The sequence below is a fragment of the Pan troglodytes genome, chromosome 7 (assembly GCF_028858775.2).
Source record: "Pan troglodytes isolate AG18354 chromosome 7, NHGRI_mPanTro3-v2.0_pri, whole genome shotgun sequence".
NCBI classification, from domain to species: Eukaryota; Metazoa; Chordata; class Mammalia; order Primates; family Hominidae; genus Pan; species Pan troglodytes.
Genome location: NC_072405.2, coordinates 142,396,360 through 142,415,993, shown reverse-complemented (window position 1 = coordinate 142,415,993; position 19,634 = coordinate 142,396,360). Strand labels below are relative to the sequence as shown.

The window sequence follows — 19,634 nt, the reverse complement described above, 5'->3', positions numbered from 1 at the left end:
CAATTCTGGAACATATATTGATGCTATTCACCAAAATATAGCCTAAAGAAGATTGAATACCACTGTAGCAATCCCATGTATGTAAACATGTCAAATAATCCTATTTACTTCTCTTTTCTGGATACTCCAGAGGCCCTCTGAAACATCCAAAAATCCAGATATCAGGAAACACAGTTTTGAAACTGAAGTTTGATTTGGGCAAGCCTGTTAAATATGTTAGAGGCTTAAAACACTTGACATTATGAAATAGAATTCCATACTACCATAAATTATTTTGCCAAAATGATGACTCAGAAATTTTAAAAAAGCAAAAACCTTTTATAACCCTTTACAAATTTTGCTAAAGAGAAGATTAATGCCTTGAGAATACCTTGTGCTTTTATTTTAATGCTCAATTTACAGAAAAACCATATAATACCCTTTTGTATTTAATCAATATATTCACACATGGAATTTTTGTAAGATTAATTTTTACAATCCTTCCACCATTTGTTTAAACTTTTAGTTTTATCATATCTAATTTAAAACAATTCTTTAGCCTTAGGCGAGAATTTATATTTTTATGCCTTTTTCTAACCTTTTATTAAAAACACATTTTACTGTTCTTACACACCTTGCACATAAATCTATTTCCAGTAGTCTCAATTACATGTCATAAAGGTAACAGTTAGCAATTTTTAATGTAGAACCTGGTAAGTTGTTTTGATTATGTGCTAGATGCAGCCAAGGTTTGACTCCTTCCAGCATAATTAAGGGTGTGGTTAGTTCCACATGTCCCCAGGCCTTACCAGTTGTGAAGCTGGCAAATTGAAAAGTTCTCAACAGCCAAAAAAGCAGCCTATAACCTTAAAACATTTAGCCAACCTAGGATCTGACCTGCATAATTTAGTCCACCTATTTATATTTTGATGACATCTGCTTTTTACCAATAATTATTTTTTATAACCAACAATAATGTTTTTATTTTTCAACAATTAAAGCCACGTGAAATTACCACAGCTTTTATCTTCCCTTTAAAAAATATTTGATCCAAGCACTTACCTTCTTTTAGGCCAATTAATTAAAGATCTTTTTACAGACATCACACACACACAACACATATATAACTACACAGACAGGCAGAAGAAAACGCAGTCCCCATAAGATCTTTTGTTTGCCAATCTCCTATTTGGATTGTTGACCTCCAGGTACTATTAATTCCTGGGGTTCCATGAAGAAAACAGAGGTCTCTCCCCTCTCATATGTGCATTAAAAGTGGCAAGGCAAAATGGAGAAAAATATTTCAGTCAACCAAAAAGAAACCTTTTCCCAGCAAAACAAGGTCCAAGAAAAGGAAAACATAAAGTCCTTGTAAATATAACTATAACTTGGATAATCCACTTTTAATTAAGGTGAGCACTCCTTAAGAAAATCCTTTTAACTCCCTTATTAGCCAACTTTAGCCATACCAAGCAGCCAATATTTCTGGCTTTCAAACTTTACTAAAGGCTCAGAGAAAGGAAAATCCAAGGTGGTTCGTGGAGGGTAAGGGAATCAACAAACCGCAAAACCTCACATATCAAACCAGAAAGGACTCATTCCCTAGGCCAGGATTGAATCCAGGCCACCCAAAGGCTAAACAAAGCCCTGCCACGAGGTTATAGGCCACGCCCTCAAGGATGTAAATCAAGATGGAGGCCTGCAGCAAAGTTTGCTACCAGCCATACAGAAAGACGTGCAAAGCACACCAGAATGGCTACAGCTTAAGACTAACCTCACAAATCCTTTCTCACATTTAAAACTGTACCAAAAATACAGTGATCCCCATCATTCCCAGCCCAACAAAATGTCTTCCAAAAGGAAAAAAAAAAAAAAAACAAACCTTGTTTAAAAGTCGTCTGCTGACAGGATAGAGAAAAGGAGGTTAAATGCAGGGCTGTGTTAACTGCTGACAGGGTGGAGAAGAGAAAAGGATGACTGGGGGAAGAACCTCTTATTCTTATGGCAAATGGTTTCTGCACCAGGGAGAGAAGCTAAACTATGGTGGGACAGAGCTGGACTCTCTGGCTGGGGGAGGGGGGAACTCTGTGGACATGTGGCAGGGAATGCCAGCCAGTTGCTTGGGGCCCAGGCAGCAGTTGTGGCTCATACTTACCCTGCATGACCGTTGGACACTGCACACACATGAGGCACACACCACAGCCATGCACTCCAGTCAGTAGGGAAGCGGGGACAGGCAGCTGCCTGGCCCAACTGTCCTGCGCGTGTGTCTGTGGCCCTTGGGGTGGGTGTGGACCACCTCCAGTATTGTATTGTAAAAGGAAAGATAGTTGTCATTACTGTTCCAAAACAAAGAAGATAAATGCCATAGGACCAAAAGGCTCAGAAGCAAAAGTTAAAGGTTTTGGGTCCCCATTTCACCCTCCTTTCCTCAGATCCCGTGTTCTGGGCACCAAAAAAATGTTGTAGGAAGAAACCGGGTTCTTGTCACATGACCAGGAAAGATTAGGCATGCAGACACTTTGAAGGGAGAGGGGTTACGGAACTTAGTGGGCAAAAGGAAAAAGGAAAAACCACTCAGCAAAGCGAGAAGGGTTCCTATTAACAGGCCGTCATCTCACAGATAGCATCCCAAGTCCCCACCCAGGAACAGGAGAGGCCAGGCTCCTCCCCGCTGCAAGCAGCGGGAACTTTTTGCGGCCTCACCCCGTCCTCCCAGTGCACAGACCTGTTAGAGATTCCCTGGGACCTTCCCCCTCATCTGCCTCCTGCATCTATCAGTTCTATATGAAAAATCTCTAGAAATGTCAATTGATTCGATCAGCTAAGAAGCACAACCATGTCCCAAGAAAAATGCACAGAAAACCTACATGAACAGCAAATCTTTGTTTCTAGCTACAAAATAATAAATTCCTCTGTAGAGAAATAAAGTGTATGGTCAGAATTCTCCAGTAAAACAGAACCAATGGAATATAGCGAGGTTTATAACAGGAGATTTATTATAGGAATTGGCTGACATAATTATAGAGGCTGAGAAATCTCACAATCTGCTGTCCGCAAGCTGGAACACCAGGAAAGCCAGCAGTTTTAATTCAGTCCAAGTCCAAAGGCCTGAGAACCATGAGCTCCAATGGTATAAGTCCTGGAGTTCAAAGGCCTGAGAACCAGGAGCTCCAATCTCCAAGGGCAAGAGAATATGAATGTCCCAGCTCAAACAAAGAGAGTGAATTCACCCTTTTCCCTCCTTTTGATTTATTTGGGCCCTCAAAGGATTAGATGACATCCATCCACATTGGTGAAGGCTGATCTTTTCTCAGTCTACTGATTCAACTGCTAATCTCTTCCACCCTCACAGACACATCCAGAAATGAAGTTTTATCAGCTGTCTGAGGATCCCTTGGCTCAGTCAAGATGACACATAAAATTAACCATCACACAAAGGATAGGAGTTATTTGGTTCTCCCAGCTCTACCACGAACAGTGTGAAAGCTGTAAAGAAATTGCCAGCCTTGGCAACATGGTGAAACCCCGTCTCTACTAAAATACAAAAAATTAGCTGGGTGTAGTGGTGTGTGCCTGTAATCCCAGCTACTCGGGAGGCTGAGGCAGTAGAATCGCTTGAACCTAGGAGGCGGAGGTTGCAGTGAGCCAAGAGCCAGCCTGGGAGACAGAGCAAGACTCTGTCTCCAAAAAAAAAAGAGAAAGAAATTACCATCATCTTCTTCAATGTTTATACCATTTAAGGAAGGCCCGTCAAGTTCCAGGCCCCCTTTCTTTTGGCCACTTCACGTTCATTATCATCTCATCTCCAGTTAGCATTTCCCATTTTATTTTAAAGAATAAAATATCTTAATAAATAAGCACAGACAGCAACTTTCATTTATAGTCTTTTCTTAGAGAGAAAAATAGGACACCAAAGCCTCAAAAATTTGGCATATGGAAGGTGACAGGTGTTTATTACCTGTCTGCTTTCTCTGTCTCTCTCAGGGTAGACCATGGTGCTAGGAAGCCTCTAAAAGTACTCTTAAAGGGAACTGCAGATCTTTTGTTAGTCCCCACCCTTTCCACATGAAAAGATTAAAGGATGAAAGAATGAAGGAGAGAAGGCCTTGACTCCTATAAATGGGATTGGCTGTTCTGTGCTGGGCACTCAGTCTGCACCATTGTACTGAGCACTCATATCAAAATGGCACAAGACAGATTAACCCTTTCTTCCAAATCTCTCTTTTTTGACTCTAGTGACACTGCTTCCATTCATCCGTCATCCATATATCCATTATCCATCCATCTATCATCCATGCACCCATCTTCATCCATCCATTCATCTCTCTATCATCCATTTACTTATCCATCCATTCATCTCTCTATCATCCATTCACTTATCCATCCATTCATCCACCATTCAATGAATATTTATTAAGACACTCCTGTGTACCAGAAACCATTATAGAGTCTGGGAATATAGCAATGAATAAAAAAGACACAGTCCCCAACTTCTTACTTGACACGATGCCTGTCAGTCTTCCTAAAAGTAACATGTCCCAAACTCCACTTTTGATTTTTTCTCCACACTTGCTTGTTCAACGTCTTGCCCAACTCCAAAAAAAATAGCTTATAATGATGGTTATAATACGGGTACCTATGTGATTGCACAACTTATCTGTGCAACGAGAAACCAGGGGTGGTTATTTATCAATCTTTTTCCTCACAGCCCATCTAGAACCCGTCAGGGAATATTGGTGTACTAGTCAAAAATTGATGTCAAAGTTCTAGTCTTCTTACTCTACCCACTGCAATCACCCTACTCCACAGCAGTAGCATCTTTTGCCTGGATATCTTCAGTGGCTTCCTTTTCAGTCTCTCTTTGTTGTTTTTGCTTCCCATGGATCCCTTCTCCACCAAAAAGCCCATTGTGTTCTTTTTAAAATTTTTTAAAATTGTAGTCAGATACACATAACATAAAATGTTGCTATCTTAACCATTTTTAAGAGTACAGATCTCGGCCAGGGGCAACAGCTCACGCCTCTAATCCCAGCACTTTGGGAGGCCGAGGCGGGCGTATCACCTGAGCTCAAGAGTTCGAAACTAATCTGGCCAACATGGCAAAACCCTGTTTCTACTAAAAATACAAAAATTAGCCAGGCTTGTTTGAAACTAATCTGGCCAGCATGGCAAAACACTGTTTCTCCTAAAAATACAAAAATTAGCCAGGTGTGGTGATGAGCACCTGTAATTCCAGTAACTCGGGAGGCTGAGGCAGGAGAATCGCTTGAACCCAGGAGCAGAGGTTGCAGTGAGCCAAGATGACACCACTGCATTCCAGCCTGGGTGACAGAGTGTAGACCCTGTTTAAAAAAAAAAAAAAAAAAAGTACAGTTCTATAGTATTTGGTGTATTCACATGGTTATGAAACCAATCTTCAGAACATTTTACTTTGCAGAACTAAAACTTCATTTCTATTAAACAACGCTCCCCTGTTCCATGCCCCCAGGCCCTGGAAACCACCATTCTACTTTCTGTTTGTATGAGCTTGACCACACTTGATATCCCATATAAGTGGAATCATATAGTATTTGTCTTTTTCTGAAGGGCTTATTTCGCTTAGCATAATGTCCTCAAGGTTTATTCATGTTGCAACATGTATCAGGATTTCTTTCCATTTTAATACCAAATGGTATCCCGTTGTATGTCCATTCATTTTTTAATCTACTTATCCACTGATGGACAACATTTGGGTTGCTTCCACCTTTTGGCTGTTGTGAATAATGCTGCAATGAACAGGTATGTGTTTTTTAAAATGCAAACTTCAAATACTTTCTCCTCAAAAATCTTTGTGGGCCCCAGGTACACTTAGAATACAATTGAAACTCCTATTTTCTATTTCTGTTTAAATAGTATTTCGTTTCTAAAGTCTCTGACTTATCTGGACTCTGATCTCATCTGGTGCCACTCTGCCTCTCACTTAGAATGTTTTGGCCACATGCCCTCCCTTTGGTGCCACAGTCCAGTCCTCATGCCCCTCGCACCCACATGCAGTGCTTCCGCCTGGAGAGCTCTTGCCTCCTTTCTTTGAAATCCAGCTTCTTGCCTTTCAGATCTCAGCTTCTGTCTCCAGAGCACCATCATCTTAATCCTTGATTACTGAAATTGGTTTCCTAATTCATCTTCCCGTCTACTCAAGACGCCTTCCTGAGCCACCCTACCTGTCAACCTCCCATTCTTCATTACTGCATTCTCTTGGTCTCCTTGTCAGATTTCTAGCAATGAATGTGTCTGTTTACTTATTATATGTCTTCTTGACTTTATCATAAGTTCATTAGAGACAGAAGTCTTCTTGACTTTATCATAAGCTCACTAGAGACAGAAAACCACATTGGTTTTAATCACCAATGTATGTTAACAAGTTACCTTGAGCCTGGGATTTACAAGGTGTGGAACACATTTTTGTTGAATGAATAAATATTAGCTTCGTTTTACAGATGAAATTGAATCTGAGTTAATGACTTTCCTAAGTGAAATATAAACTACAGAGCAGAGATTGGAACTCAGTTCTCTTACTTCAAAGTCCACACTCTTTCCACTATACAGCATTCCCTTTCTCAGCTGAGGTTAGACGCATTTTGTTAATCAGAAGATTGAATGTTTTATTACTTCCTTCCTTCTTTCAACATTGTAATAATACTTTTAGTGCTTGCAACATTCCAGATACTGTGCTAGATCCTGTATATACAAGTTGAACATGGTAGTTTCAGGCCCAAAAGCTTACCATTCAGTTTTTCAACCTCAGCACTATTGATATTTGTGACAGATAATTCTTTGTTGGGAATTTCCTGTGCATTGCAGGATGTTTAACAGCATCTCTGGCTTCTCCCCACTAGATGGCAATAGTGCTCCCAATTATTATATCAGCAGTAGTTGTGATGACCAAATGTCTCCAGGCATGGCCAAATGTGCCCTGGCTGGGGGGTCAAAATCACCCCTAGTTGAGAACCACTGATTTAGTAAGGGAGTCCCTATTAAGTCAAATATTTCCCTGTAGTGGCCGAGTGCCATGGATGAGAAAAGCCTGAAGTGGACTAGGGGCACAGAGAATGGATGTCTAATGGATCTCAGTAGCCACTAGACTGAACGTCCAGATGTGGGGCTGATGCTTGGACCATGTTTTAGACAAAAGTAAGAGTCATTTAGATGAAAAAAAGGGATGAAGATTTTCCCAGGTCGAGTTCACAGCACATGCAAAACACTGAATGTGAAGAAACTACACGGAGTTGAACATGGCCGAAGTTCCCTGTGCTGATACCTGAAGGAGGAGCCCAGGACAAGAGCCGCGTTGTCCAGGATAGAACAACCTTGATTTTCCTTTTCCATGCCCAGTCCACCTATTTGCAGTTTTTACAACTCATATTTGGAAGTTGTTTGCCTGTACTTAACATGTCAAGAGCCCTAGCTTTCGAAGAAAATCTGATGTCATCTCTGGGGAAGGCTTTTCTTGCAAGATCTGCAGTGCCCTCCTAGAACAACACCTTAATTATGCACTGGAAATCCATACAGCGTAGAACAGAGTTGGGTTTTGAGTTTCAGCAGTGAACTTTGCCTTGCATTTGATTATCCTTTGGGGTCTTGGATTTCAGGCAACACAATTAAGAAGTAAGCTGATCATCCACTTTGCTGGAGGAAGAATTCCATAAGCCTCTTAGGTGCAATGGCTGTGAGCGATTCTGAGCCGAGACTTCTGACTTTGTTCCACGCATCTGGATTCCTAACACCGTCTAAACTGCCATCTGTGACCAATGGGGTTTTAAGTGAACGTGGCCAAAACAATCCAGACCGTTTGAGGTTGCAGTGAAGCATTTACATGCCTAACAAGCAAATCCTAAATCCCAGTACAGATAGAACCAAGAGAGTCCTCTCATTATCTTCCTTATATTCAACAATTATACTGAAACTTCAATTCAGGAAAAAGTGGCTGCTATTAATTTTGTCTTGCTTAGTTTATCTGGAATTAAGCTCCTCATATACTTATCTCCTACGGAAGTGGAGTGGAATGACAATGTTGAACTTTTTAAACTAGCATTAAGAAGTATTGTAAAATAATATATGAATCTCTCAAACTCATCTCAGTTCATTTAAACAACAACAACCAAAAGAACCTTTATTTGTGGCCCAGGGAATTGTATCCATCGTTTTCACACACATTGTCAGCCTTCTACTGCTTCTGTGGGAAAAGGATTACTTACTCAGTTAATAATGACAGCCAGCATCTATTGAGCGCTTCCTGAATCTCAGTTGGCTGAGCACTCGACATGCATTACCTCATTTAACCCTTAAACATCTATGAAAAGCATGGGCTTATGGTCATCATTCTGCCCATGAGGAAACTGGAGACCAGAAAGCATAAATGATGTGTCCTAGGTCACATGGTTTGTCAGGATGCTTCCACCAGGCTGGTTTTGCCCATGATCTTAGTTGCCGTACTGAACATTCAGATGTTCTGAGCAGGGAAATGTGCTGTGTTCAAAGATAGCCAGGCAGAGTCTTTGCCTTGCTAGCACTGCATAGTCCAGTGGGGCGGGCAGGCATGGAAATGTACTGTCTCCATACAGCGCAGTGCCAGAAAGACTTCAATGTGTGTTCAGCTCAGTTCCTGCTTCATTCACTATTTTTAGCCCATGGGCTCTGTCCTATTAGTCATTTATCTAGTAGCAGCCAGGAAAGCAATTCCAAAAATGTTGACTTCAGTTCAAGGAAGATGGAGCTGGCTGAGCATTGGCGTTTTTCTAAATTTATCCTGGGCTGGTTATTAATGGAGTTCCTCAATCAAACTGCTGGAACAGTGCTGGGTGAGAGAGAACAGATCCAGAGGAAGTCAGGAATAACAACTGCTCACTGCTCATTCATATACTCATTCATTCATTCACTCGTTTGTTTTTCAAAGGTTTCTTAATGCCTTCTGTATGCTGGACTGTAGGCAAGAAATGTTACAGAAATTATCACGTGTAACACTCCCTAACCCTCTATGAAGCAGATGTTGTTAGGCCACCATGACAGACGAGGACCTGGTGTTCAGAAAGCACAGGGTGACTGTGTGGCAGAAGGAGTGTTCACTCCTCTTCCAGCAGCCACAACACCATGACCTCCACACTGCACCCAGCTTCAAAGGTAGCAGCAGCTTCTGGCAGGGACACATGACTAGCCTAACCAGACATGCTCTTCAGAAAACACAAAATTATCGCAAACCCATGCAGAGCTGATTTGATCACCCATATTCATTCACTCTCTCATTTATTTCACAAGTACATGAGGGAGTGCCTCCTGTGTGCCAAGCTCTGTGTGGGGTAAGGGAGCAGAAGCTGCTGCATTGAGTATACCACTGGGCGAAAACACGCAATGTGGCACTCTCTGGAAAGTACCACAAAAAAGGACTTTATCCTTCGTGCTCACTAGGGTAAGGGGGCAAAAGCTGAGAAATGGAAGAAATTAACATGTACAGAGCACCTGCTCTGTGTCACACTCTATGCCAAATCCTGGATAAACATCATCTCATAGCAACCAGATAAAGCAGGGAATGCTTATCCCTACTTTACAGACAAGGTAACTGAGGCTCAAAAAGGTCATAGATTTGCCGAAGGTCAGCCAGATGGGAAGGGTGGACTTGGTCTTAAGTCAAGGTGCAACTGGCTTTTTGCACCAGGGCAACTTTATATTGGCATTATTAACCATTTTCTTTGTACCAGGAACTCTTCTAGAAGTATCATGAAGCCCATGGACCCCTTCTCAGAATAATTTTGAATCTATAAACAAAATACAATATACAAAAGAAGCTGATTATATGGAAACAGCATTATCAAAGTCTTTAAAATTTTGAGATGTAGTCATATATGTGCATTTTTGTGATGAACCTGGTGGCAGATTGAATACCACCATAATTTGGAAGCCAGCATGAGCATAAACAGTACCTTGAAATAACAGGATATAAAATTATCTGTGATTTCTGTTGTGGCAAGTCTCAGGCATTTAGGATATTACTGGAGTTTGTTGCCCACATTCATAATGGAAAGAGATGCTAAATTTTCGTTAGAAGTTAGTAAATTAAAAATGTATTTTTCCCCATCCAAACTCACGGACTGCCAAATTCTATCCATGAGGGTCTGTTTGTGGACACCAAATTAAGAGTGCTGCTTTACGTCATTTGTGTCAGTTTCTTTTCAAGGAGGAATCCTTTGATAAGGATTTGTCTGTGTAAATCACTATCTGGGTACCATGGGATGATACACAGGAAAGGCAGGAAGTTATTGATGCAGGAAATGGGCATGGGGCAAGATGAATCTCTGCAGCATACTAGGATGAGCTAGGCAATTTATAGCGGGCATCTCATGTAAGCTACATTTAAGCGTATGGGAAAATTGACATTCAGAGAAGTCTTGCCCAGGGTATAAGAGCTAGCAGGCTGTGGAGCTAGGATTTGAACCATGCCCTGTCCGATTCCAAGCTGCTGAGTCAGATTCAGCACTGTGAAATGCACGGTCCCCATTTCTCCTTGGAGGAGCATGTGTGAGTCTTTATGGAGGGATGGGAAATTTTAAGAGCCTGCACTGAAGGAGGAAAATTGTTCACTTTTGCTTATTTTGTAGCCAAAAGCTGGGTCTCTTGGATCGGGTTCGCCTTTCTAATCCTCGTGGTAGCAATACTAAAGGAAAGCTATTTACCCCTCTGAATGTAGATGCCATAGAAGAAAGTCCTTCTAAAGAACCAAAGCCTGTTGGCTTAAACAATAAAGAGCGTTTCCGCACGGCCTTCCGCATGAAAGCCTACGCTTTCTGGCAGAGTTCTGAAGGTAATGCCTTTTTATCTCCCTCCCTGTCTCTTCCACTTCTTCCTCCCCCAAGTCCACTTCCTTCCTCACCTCTCCCTTTGCCCACTTAAGAACCTTTGACTCCACAAGGTAACTCTCTCCCTTCCCTCGACAAGCCAACTTCTTGCTTCCCTACCTCCTCCTGTCCCTTGGGCTGAGGCATTGTGATGTATTCCCAGGAGTCTAGGGCTGCAGGCTCCCAAGTTAGGAGCCTGGAAACCTGTCACCTTGGTTTCTAAGGGTCCGCCCCGACCCCCCGCCCCATGATTGGATTGTTATGGAGGTCAACTTGAAGGATGGGGCAGTGCCAGGTGCAAAGCAATTTAGAGACCAGGGCACGGGAAGAGTGGCAGAAAAGCGCCCTCTAGAGGCTGTAGGAGCCATGGCCTCATGTGCCTCTTTTACTTATGCAAAGGGAGGACAAGCAGAAAAGCCTGGTTCCTCAGTGTCTGAGCCCACCCAGGCCCTCAATCCTCATTGTATCATTCAGTTCTCTCCAAGGCCTCTGATGTGTGCGGCTCAGAAAGTGACCTCTCCAAGGTCACCAGGATAGAGACTGACAGAGCAAAAGTCCCAGCTGAGGCCTGCACAGTGCGTGTTGTTTGCTGGCTTCTGTGTCCTTTGCTGGCTTCTGGCTCTCGGGGCCACTCTGGAACTGCGGAGCTCACTTCTCCTCCCTGCTAGCCTTTTCCCTCACTACCAGTCATGAGCTGCGCACACTTTTGACTTGGACTTCTGGATAATAGAATGAGGGTGCCAAGAAAGGCTGAACAGCATCACAGCTTGAGAATACTGTGGAGTCTTGCAACGTGGAAATAAAGACTCTGGGGATTGACACATCCAGAGGTGTGGAAGGCTTTGACCGAACAGTGGGGTCCCCAAGCCTTTTCCAGGTCTGTGGCCTGCCGTTCATATGTGTGTCTCCCTCCCAGATGCCGGGACAGGTGACCCCATGGCGGAAGACAGGGGCTATGGGAATGACTTCCCCATCGAAGACATGATCCCCACCCTGAAGGCCGCCATCCGAGCCGTCAGGTAATGCCCCCACGGTCCCACCTGTGCCTGTTTGCCTCCCCAGCTCCAGCTCAACTCCCACAGGAAGGGGCTTATAAAATTATCTTGCACTTTGGGAAGGGGGAAGAGAAGCCCCTCCACTAACCCTGAGTTAGGTCCCTGAAGTATGTAAATACTGTATGCTGCCCCTGAAAAAATGATCCAGACGTTAGCAGGTCATGATGGGTGACTCGTAGGTGCCTGCCTTGTTATAAACACGCCCCACAGCCCTCCTGACAGTATTTCCACCTGCTATGTTCTGCTCTGTCTGTAACTACCATGTATTTTAAAGGGTGTCAGAGTGGAGGGTTTTCTTCCTGTAGAGGCTTCTTGCTCAAAATGGTTTTTCTTCTGCCTAACTTCATCCATATAGTTTGTTTTAATTAGTTCGCATTTTTAACAAGATAATAAATTATAGTATTTTTTTGTCTGTATCAGCAGAGACCATAATCCATTCTACCTATTTCTGTTTTGCTTTAGAATTCTGCAAGAAAATGAAAAAAAGTATGCTACTACCTAAACTTTATCAGCATGTAAGCACTTCCTAAAGGTAGCAGTGAATTCTAGAAACTAAGGTGAATTCTCCAACTGATCATGGTATTTTCCGCAAGATTCCCAGTCCAATAGATAGGGAAGCACAGTAGTGTTACAGTGTGTAGACCTCAGCAAAGCCTTGGACGTGGATTTTCCTGACACCTTTATGTAGGATATGACAGAAATGTGGTTGTATGAAAACACAGCTATCTGGATTCCTCACTGGCTGAAAGCCTTTATTCAGAGAAAACCAGTTAATAAACCTGTGTTGACCTGGAGGGTGATCTCTGCTGGAACACTGCATAGTCTGGTCTCTGCCGTCTTCTTCTCTTCTTTTAGCATTTTCATTGATGTCTTAATTCAGAGGTCATCAAACTTTTCTTGAAAGGGTCGGATAGTAAATGTTTTAGGCTTCCTGGTCCATAGGTCTCTGCTGCAAGTGTTCAGCTCTATCATTGTAGCACAAAAGCAGCCATAGACAGTGCCTAAAGGAATGAGTGTGACTGAGTTCCAGTCAAACCTTACTATCAAAATCAGGCAGTGAGCCAGAGTTGGCCTGTGAGCCTTAGTTTATAGATTCTCACCTGTATGGAACTATGTAAAGAGAAGGCTTATAAAATGGCACAAAGATGGGAAGGATGGCAAGCAAATTAGATAGTACCATAATCAATATACCAAAAAATAATGTTTAGAGGCTGAAGCCATGAGCTATGACAAACAAAATGAACTTTGAATGCACCATTAAAATGACTTGGGCAAGCACCAGATGGAAGGGCCTGGGAAGGGCTGTGACCTCCTGACACTGACCTGTGATTAGGAATTTGAACAAACTCTGTGCTCAACAGAAGTTAACTTTATGATGAGGCTCCCAAGGAACAATACCCATCAGGGGTGACGTGATTGCTTTCCAGGGAGGAACCAATAAAGGATGGAGGTGAGGCTTTGATTTCATCTACCAGTTCTGGGTGCCCCAGTTTATAAGGAACCTGAGAAAACTCAGGGAACAGAAGCCAGCTTTTCTTTTCTAGGAGCTCCCAAGCAAAATAATTAAAGAGGCTCTTGAGGATGAGATATATCAGCTGTCCTCAAATAGCAAGCAGTGTGACAGTGATTAACAGCATCAGCCTTGTCAGCATCCTGTCTGGGTTTGAGGACCAGCTCAGCCCTTATTAGCTATATGGCCCTGGGATGATGCTGAAGGTCCAAATCACAATCACATCATCTATAAATGGATCTGTTATCAGGATTGTTCATAAAGCATTAATTAAGCTCATGGTCTGGCATACAGTGAATGCTCAATAAATGTTAGCTCTTATTAATACTATGATTTGCTTATTATTCAAATGATTGAAGGGAGTAATCCTGATGGAGATGTACCAACTCTGTGTGTTCCAAGGGGTAGAACCAGAAGCAAACATTGGAAGTTCTTCCAGCAAGCTCTTTTATCTTTGGTTCTTTTCTCCCCCTGCCCTGGAGTTCGCTAGCCTTCTGTTATAGCTCCCTGCACTCTCCACATGGGATGCACAAATGCCTCTACTTTGCCTTGCAGAATTCTACAATTCCGTCTCTATAAAAAAAAATTCAAGGAGACTTTGAGGCCTTACGATGTGAAGGATGTGATTGAGCAGTATTCTGCCGGGCATCTCGACATGCTTTCCAGGATAAAGTACCTTCAGACCAGGTGAGACAGTCACATCTGGAGGGACTGCGCTCCCCTCAAAGCCATATGAACCTTAGAGTTTAAGGTGAGAGGTATTCAGAAATAATTCAAAATGCAGGGAGAGAGTTTAAGAAGACAAATATCCACGAAGCCTTGTGGATGTCTAGGCCAACAAAGCACCAGATCGGACAGACTGTGAAATAGCTGTATGCCATTGCCGTGGCCAAGGTCAGCACCCTGATCAGGCCTGTCAGAGAGGAGAAAGCACACGTTTAAATGACTTCTGACTGTGATGCTTTCGATGTTGCCAACAAAACAGGATCATCCGAATTAAACCGAATCCAGCTGCCTAATTCTAAATACAATTCTTTACCATATTTAAAAGTGTTCATCAGGTATTACTTATAATAGTGAAAGAGATGGAAATAGCATCAATGCCTAACTAATAATTGCCATCATTTTTATTGAACTCCTGAGTACTCCACCTACGTGTTTATACTCCCTTATGAAATCACAAGATATTGCATTAGAGTGCCATTTTTCCAATGAGGAAACTGAAGCTGAAAGGACAGAGGACCCACCCAGCTAGCAGGGAGCAGAGCTGGGAATCAAACCAGCTCCAACTGATTAGAAAGTCTCTATTCTCTCTAATACACCATATTTCCTTAATTATAAAACGATGGGTAAGGAAAGAATGGCACCTGCTCTCATTAAAATGTTATGCAGTCATTGGTTGGGCACGGTGGCTCATGCCTATAACCCCAGCACTTTGGGAGGCCAGGGCAGGTGGATCAGTTGAGGTCAGGAGTTCCAGACCAGCCTGACCAACATGGTGAAACCCCCTCTCTACTAAAAATACAAAAAAAAAAAAAAAAAAATCCAGGCATGGTGGTGCACGCCTGTAATCTCAGCTACTTGGGAGGCTGAGACAGAAGAATCGCTTGAACCTGGGGGGCGGAGGTTGCAGTGAGCCAAGATTGCACCACTGCACTTCAGCCTGGGTGACAGAGTGAGACTGCATCTCAAAAAAAAAAAAAAAAAGTTATGCAGCCGTAAAATAATATTTAGAAAAAGTATATAATGAGATTTTTTAAATTATATGATTTGTGGATATATATGCATGATATAATTACCAATAATACATGTGGACATGTGTGTACACATACATATGCATATGTATGTATCTATAGTGCATATGTATGTTTATATGTCATGTATGTCACAGAATATACTCTGCCTAGACCTTGTGATGATGTTAACTAATATATAGGTATGATATGATTCTAAACACTTGCACACATATGCTTATTCAGAAATACACAGGACATGCACACACTTTCCCATATCAGGGCCTGGAGAAAAGGAGTTAAGACTTCCCCTGAGAGACTGCAGTGGCTGTACTGAGATGATGACTCCATATGTGACTTTTTTTTTCTACTTTTAAAATGTATCAAATCTTTAATAAGCTGTAAAAATGCCCTTTTAAAAAGCATTTTGTAAAAACGGGCAGTTATGATGTCAATAGCCATGGAATAACAGTCAGGAAACCAAAATCCTATTGCAGTTCACTCTCTGACATGTGTGAGATTTCCAATGGACACGCGTCCTCTCTGGGCCTCAGCTTCCCTGTCCAAGTGATGTTGTCCCACTGGAGTGTCCTGCTAGAGAACAGGAACATCACACTGACTGGGTTGGAAGTTAATGATGCTATCTGTCAGCTTGGAGGTGTAATTCTCCATGGCCTTTCTCTTTTCTTTTTTTTTTTTTTGAGATGGAGTCTCACTCTGTCACCCAGGCTGGAGTGCAGTGGCGCGATCTCGGCTCACTGCAACCTCTGCCTCCCGGGTTCAAGTGATTCTCCTGCCTCAACTTCCCAAGTAGCTGGGACTAGAGGCGTGTGCCACCATACCCGGCTAATTTTTTATTTTTAGTAGAGATGGGGTTTCACCGTGCTGGCCAGGCTGATCTCGAACTTCTGACCTCAGGTGATTCAGCCTCCCAAACTGCTGGTATTACAGGCGTCAGCCACTGCACCCAGCAGGCCTTTCTTTATCCCTAACTGGCATATCAACTTTGACTTCCTAGTATAGTGGCAGGCACAGAGTCAGTGCTCACTGCCTGCTGAATGAATAGATGTGTGAACAAATTTTGAGCTTAACATGCTGTTATTTATGCAAGTATGGCTCTCCGAGAGACGAGGATGAAGCATGATGTCTAAGGCATGCCAGACTCCAAAAATACCAGCCAATTTTAATAAGCATAGAGTGGACTATGACAGTGGCATAGTTTTTGCTACTTATTAAGCAAATGTGTTTCTAGCATTTGTGGCTGGAGGGTGAACATCTGGACCTCTGATTGCATATCCCCAGCCATGCTGACCTTGCGGGGCAAGAGAGAAAGAAAGTGCCGTCAGTGGAGGAGCAGCTGGGTTTCCAAGGAGGAGACGGAAGGAGCCATGACTGTTTCAGGGTGCATAGTCTTAATGGTCCTGGACCTGTAATAAGCCTTCAAGCCTGCTTTCCCTCCCACCCCTGTCCCAACCTACAGTGTGACAGGCAACATTTCTTTCCTATTGGTCCAGGCATAGAGCAGGAACCAGTGACTCACAGAGTAGTATGCAGCCATAAAAAAGAACAAGATCTTGTCTTTTGCAGGAACATGGTTGGAGCTGGAGGCTATTATCCTTAGCAAACTAATGCAGGAACAGAAAACCATATACAGTGTGTTCTCACTTACAGGTGGTAGCTAAATGTTAGGAACTTATGAACACAAAGAAGGAAACAACAGGTTCTGGGGTCTTCTTGAGGGGGTAGGGTGGTAGGAGGGAGAGTAGCAGAAAAGATAACCCCCATGACACATGTTTACCTATGTAACAAACCTTCACCTGTACCCCCAAACCTAAAATAAAAGTTATTTAAAAAGGAGCTGGTGCCTCATGCAGAAATAGAAATAGGAATGGAAGCTGGTGTTGGATCTATCTTTCTACTGGCCAGAGATGCCCACAGAGCAGCAGTGATGTGTGCAGCTGAATATGTAGCCTAGGATTTGTCTGTAAAGCTCCCTAACTAGATGTTTTTGGAAGGGATAGAAGAATTGGAAGACAAGACAGGTTTGCAGTCCACCTATGACATTTCCTATGAAAAAAAAAAAAATAACAAGACGCAGCCGTCACCTCTCTCAGTGGTTTGTCTGCCTCCCTCTCTCCTGGGATAGAAAGATGCTTTCAGTATCACCAGATCAAAAACAAGCGGAAGAATATACCGAGGTTATAGGTTCTCTCTGACTCTGTCTTTCTCTCTGTAGCTAGTATGCACTCTGTCTTTCCTCTCCTCTCCTCCCCTCTCCTCTCCTCACTTCCTCTCCTCTCCTCTCCTCTTATATATTCCAAACCCTTATCTCATTCTAGAGAGAATAGAATGATTTGTTTTCCTGTCAAAACAAAGCTCTGTGTAATTTAATCCCTGCTCTGTTTGTTTCTTTCAGAATAGATATGATTTTCACCCCTGGACCTCCCTCCACGCCAAAACACAAGAAGTCTCAGAAAGGGTCAGCATTCACCTTCCCATCCCAGCAATCTCCCAGGTGGGGCCAGTGGACATGGACTGATGGGCCAGGGGTGCAAAGTTTGTAAAGCATCCCCACCCCCAAACCTCTGCTGGGGTCCTTTATGTGGGTGAAGTTGTCACTCTCCTAAGTAAAATGAAGAAAGAGTTTGAAGCTTGTTTCAGTTGGTGGCCATTTGAAAGGTTTCTGTACAAAAACGTTCTCACTCCTCTTCCCAGACCATGTGGATGACATTTCTTCCTGTAACTTTTGAAAATGATAACAGCCCCACCTGTTTCCCTGTTACAAAACAAGAGGAGACTTATGAGCTTTATTGAAACAGGAAGAAAACTTCATATCAGCAGAACCCAGAGCATTCTCCATCCTGCATAATTACCTTTGAGTTGATTGATACCCCTCCCAGGACAAAGCCAGAGAAGACACTCAGATATCAGCCCCCTGACAACATTGTAACACAGAGAGCTTTGTCCCTTAACAGAGCAGCTCTTCTCCTTCCAAAGCTTCACAATTTTGAATAAGATGTTCTTTAGAAAATCCACTGCCTAAATTTACATCTCTTTATTCCCAAATGTCTTCAAGGCAGGTAACACAATGAGTGAGGGAGTTAGGCTTAAGAAATATTATGAACCTTCCACTTATAAAAGAATCAAGAGGCCGGGCATGGTGGCTTACGCCTGTAATCCCAGCACTTCAGGAGGCCGAGGCGGGTGGATCATGAGGTCAGGAGCTCGAGACCAGCCTGGCCAACATAGTGAAACCCCATCTCTACTAAAAATACAAAAATTAGCTGGGCGTGGTGGCTCCTGCCTGTAGTCCCAGCTACTTGGGAGGCTGAGGCAGGAGAATCGCTTGAACCAGGGAGTCAGAGGTTGCAGTGAGCCGAGATCATGCCACTGCATTCCAGCCTGGCAACAGAGTGAGACTCCATCTCAAAAAAAAAAAAAAAAAAAGAATCAAGAGCATTAACGTGATGATAGAAAGCAATTTAATATTTTAATATTTAACCTCAGCCCTGGGGATAGAATAGGGAGTGATGGGACCGTGGGCACCTGGTGAACGCATGCTCCATCTAAAGGAGGTAGGAATGAAGGCTCTACCTTCTTTTAGGAATGAGGGCCCTACCTTCTTTTAGGGATGCAGATCCTCTGTTTCCAGAAAACAGAATATCCAGCTTTTACATGAAATTCTCAATTTTTGAGACGGCTTACATGTTTTAAAACCCCGTGCAGGCCAAAGAAAACACTAGCCAGCTGGATTTAGCACATGGACCACCAGTTTCTGACATCTTTTTAAAATTTAGGGCTTCGCAGCCAAAGACTATCCTACTAAGCAGGATTCAGTAGCCTATGAGAGAGAGAAATCAACTATTGAGAAAGTGCCTAGCATGAATGGTTTCTAGCAAATAGCTAGACTCCCTGAAAGTTCTATCTGCAAAAAAACCTAAAAATGTTGAAACTAACCAGAATTAAGCAGATATTAACTGTGGATAACCAAAAATCAAATTCAGCACACATTTCAATTCCATTCCTCACCAGTGTCATCTTTTGCATCATGTTCAAGATTTGGGATTCTTCATTCTTATTAAAACTGGCCAGATGAAATATTTATACCCACTGTAAGTAATTTCAGACATTAGGTGATGACCCCTTCTCCACCTGCACACACACACTCAGAGTAAAAGTCTCCGATCTCAAATCTAAGAATGAAAGGCTAAGGAATTTAATTTAAAGGAACTAGATACGCTAGGTACTGTTAGGTGCTTTATAATATTTAACACAAAGCAAAGCCTCCTTAATAGCAGCTTGATATTTGGCTTCAAATTTTCCTACAGTGGAGGTAAACATGAGATACCAGTGTTGAATGCAGAAAAACTCTGACCTTTCCTGACTCACATATGCCTCCAGAGTTGATTGGTGCTCTTTTATGCCACACTAGTGTGAGGGTGAGAACGATGGCTCTGTTGGCCATGGCCTGCCTAGCCGAAATTACCTT

The 19,634-nt window shown here is 42.7% G+C and overlaps 1 protein-coding gene across 2 annotated transcripts in view; it reads left to right on the top strand.

Moving 5' to 3' along the window:
• Positions 1-19,634, top strand: part of KCNQ3 (potassium voltage-gated channel subfamily Q member 3) — a 359,017-nt gene that overhangs the window by 327,926 nt on the left and 11,457 nt on the right. The window contains exons 10-13 of one of the 2 annotated variants that reach the window (XM_519963.8): positions 10,611-10,813; positions 11,764-11,866; positions 13,968-14,099; positions 17,562-17,660. In XM_519963.8, the coding sequence (XP_519963.2) occupies positions 10,611-10,813; positions 11,764-11,866; positions 13,968-14,099; positions 17,562-17,660 (537 nt within the window). The remainder of the gene's footprint in view (positions 1-10,610; positions 10,814-11,763; positions 11,867-13,967; positions 14,100-17,561; positions 17,661-19,634) is intronic. The other variant, XM_016959880.3, reaches the window with a different exon arrangement.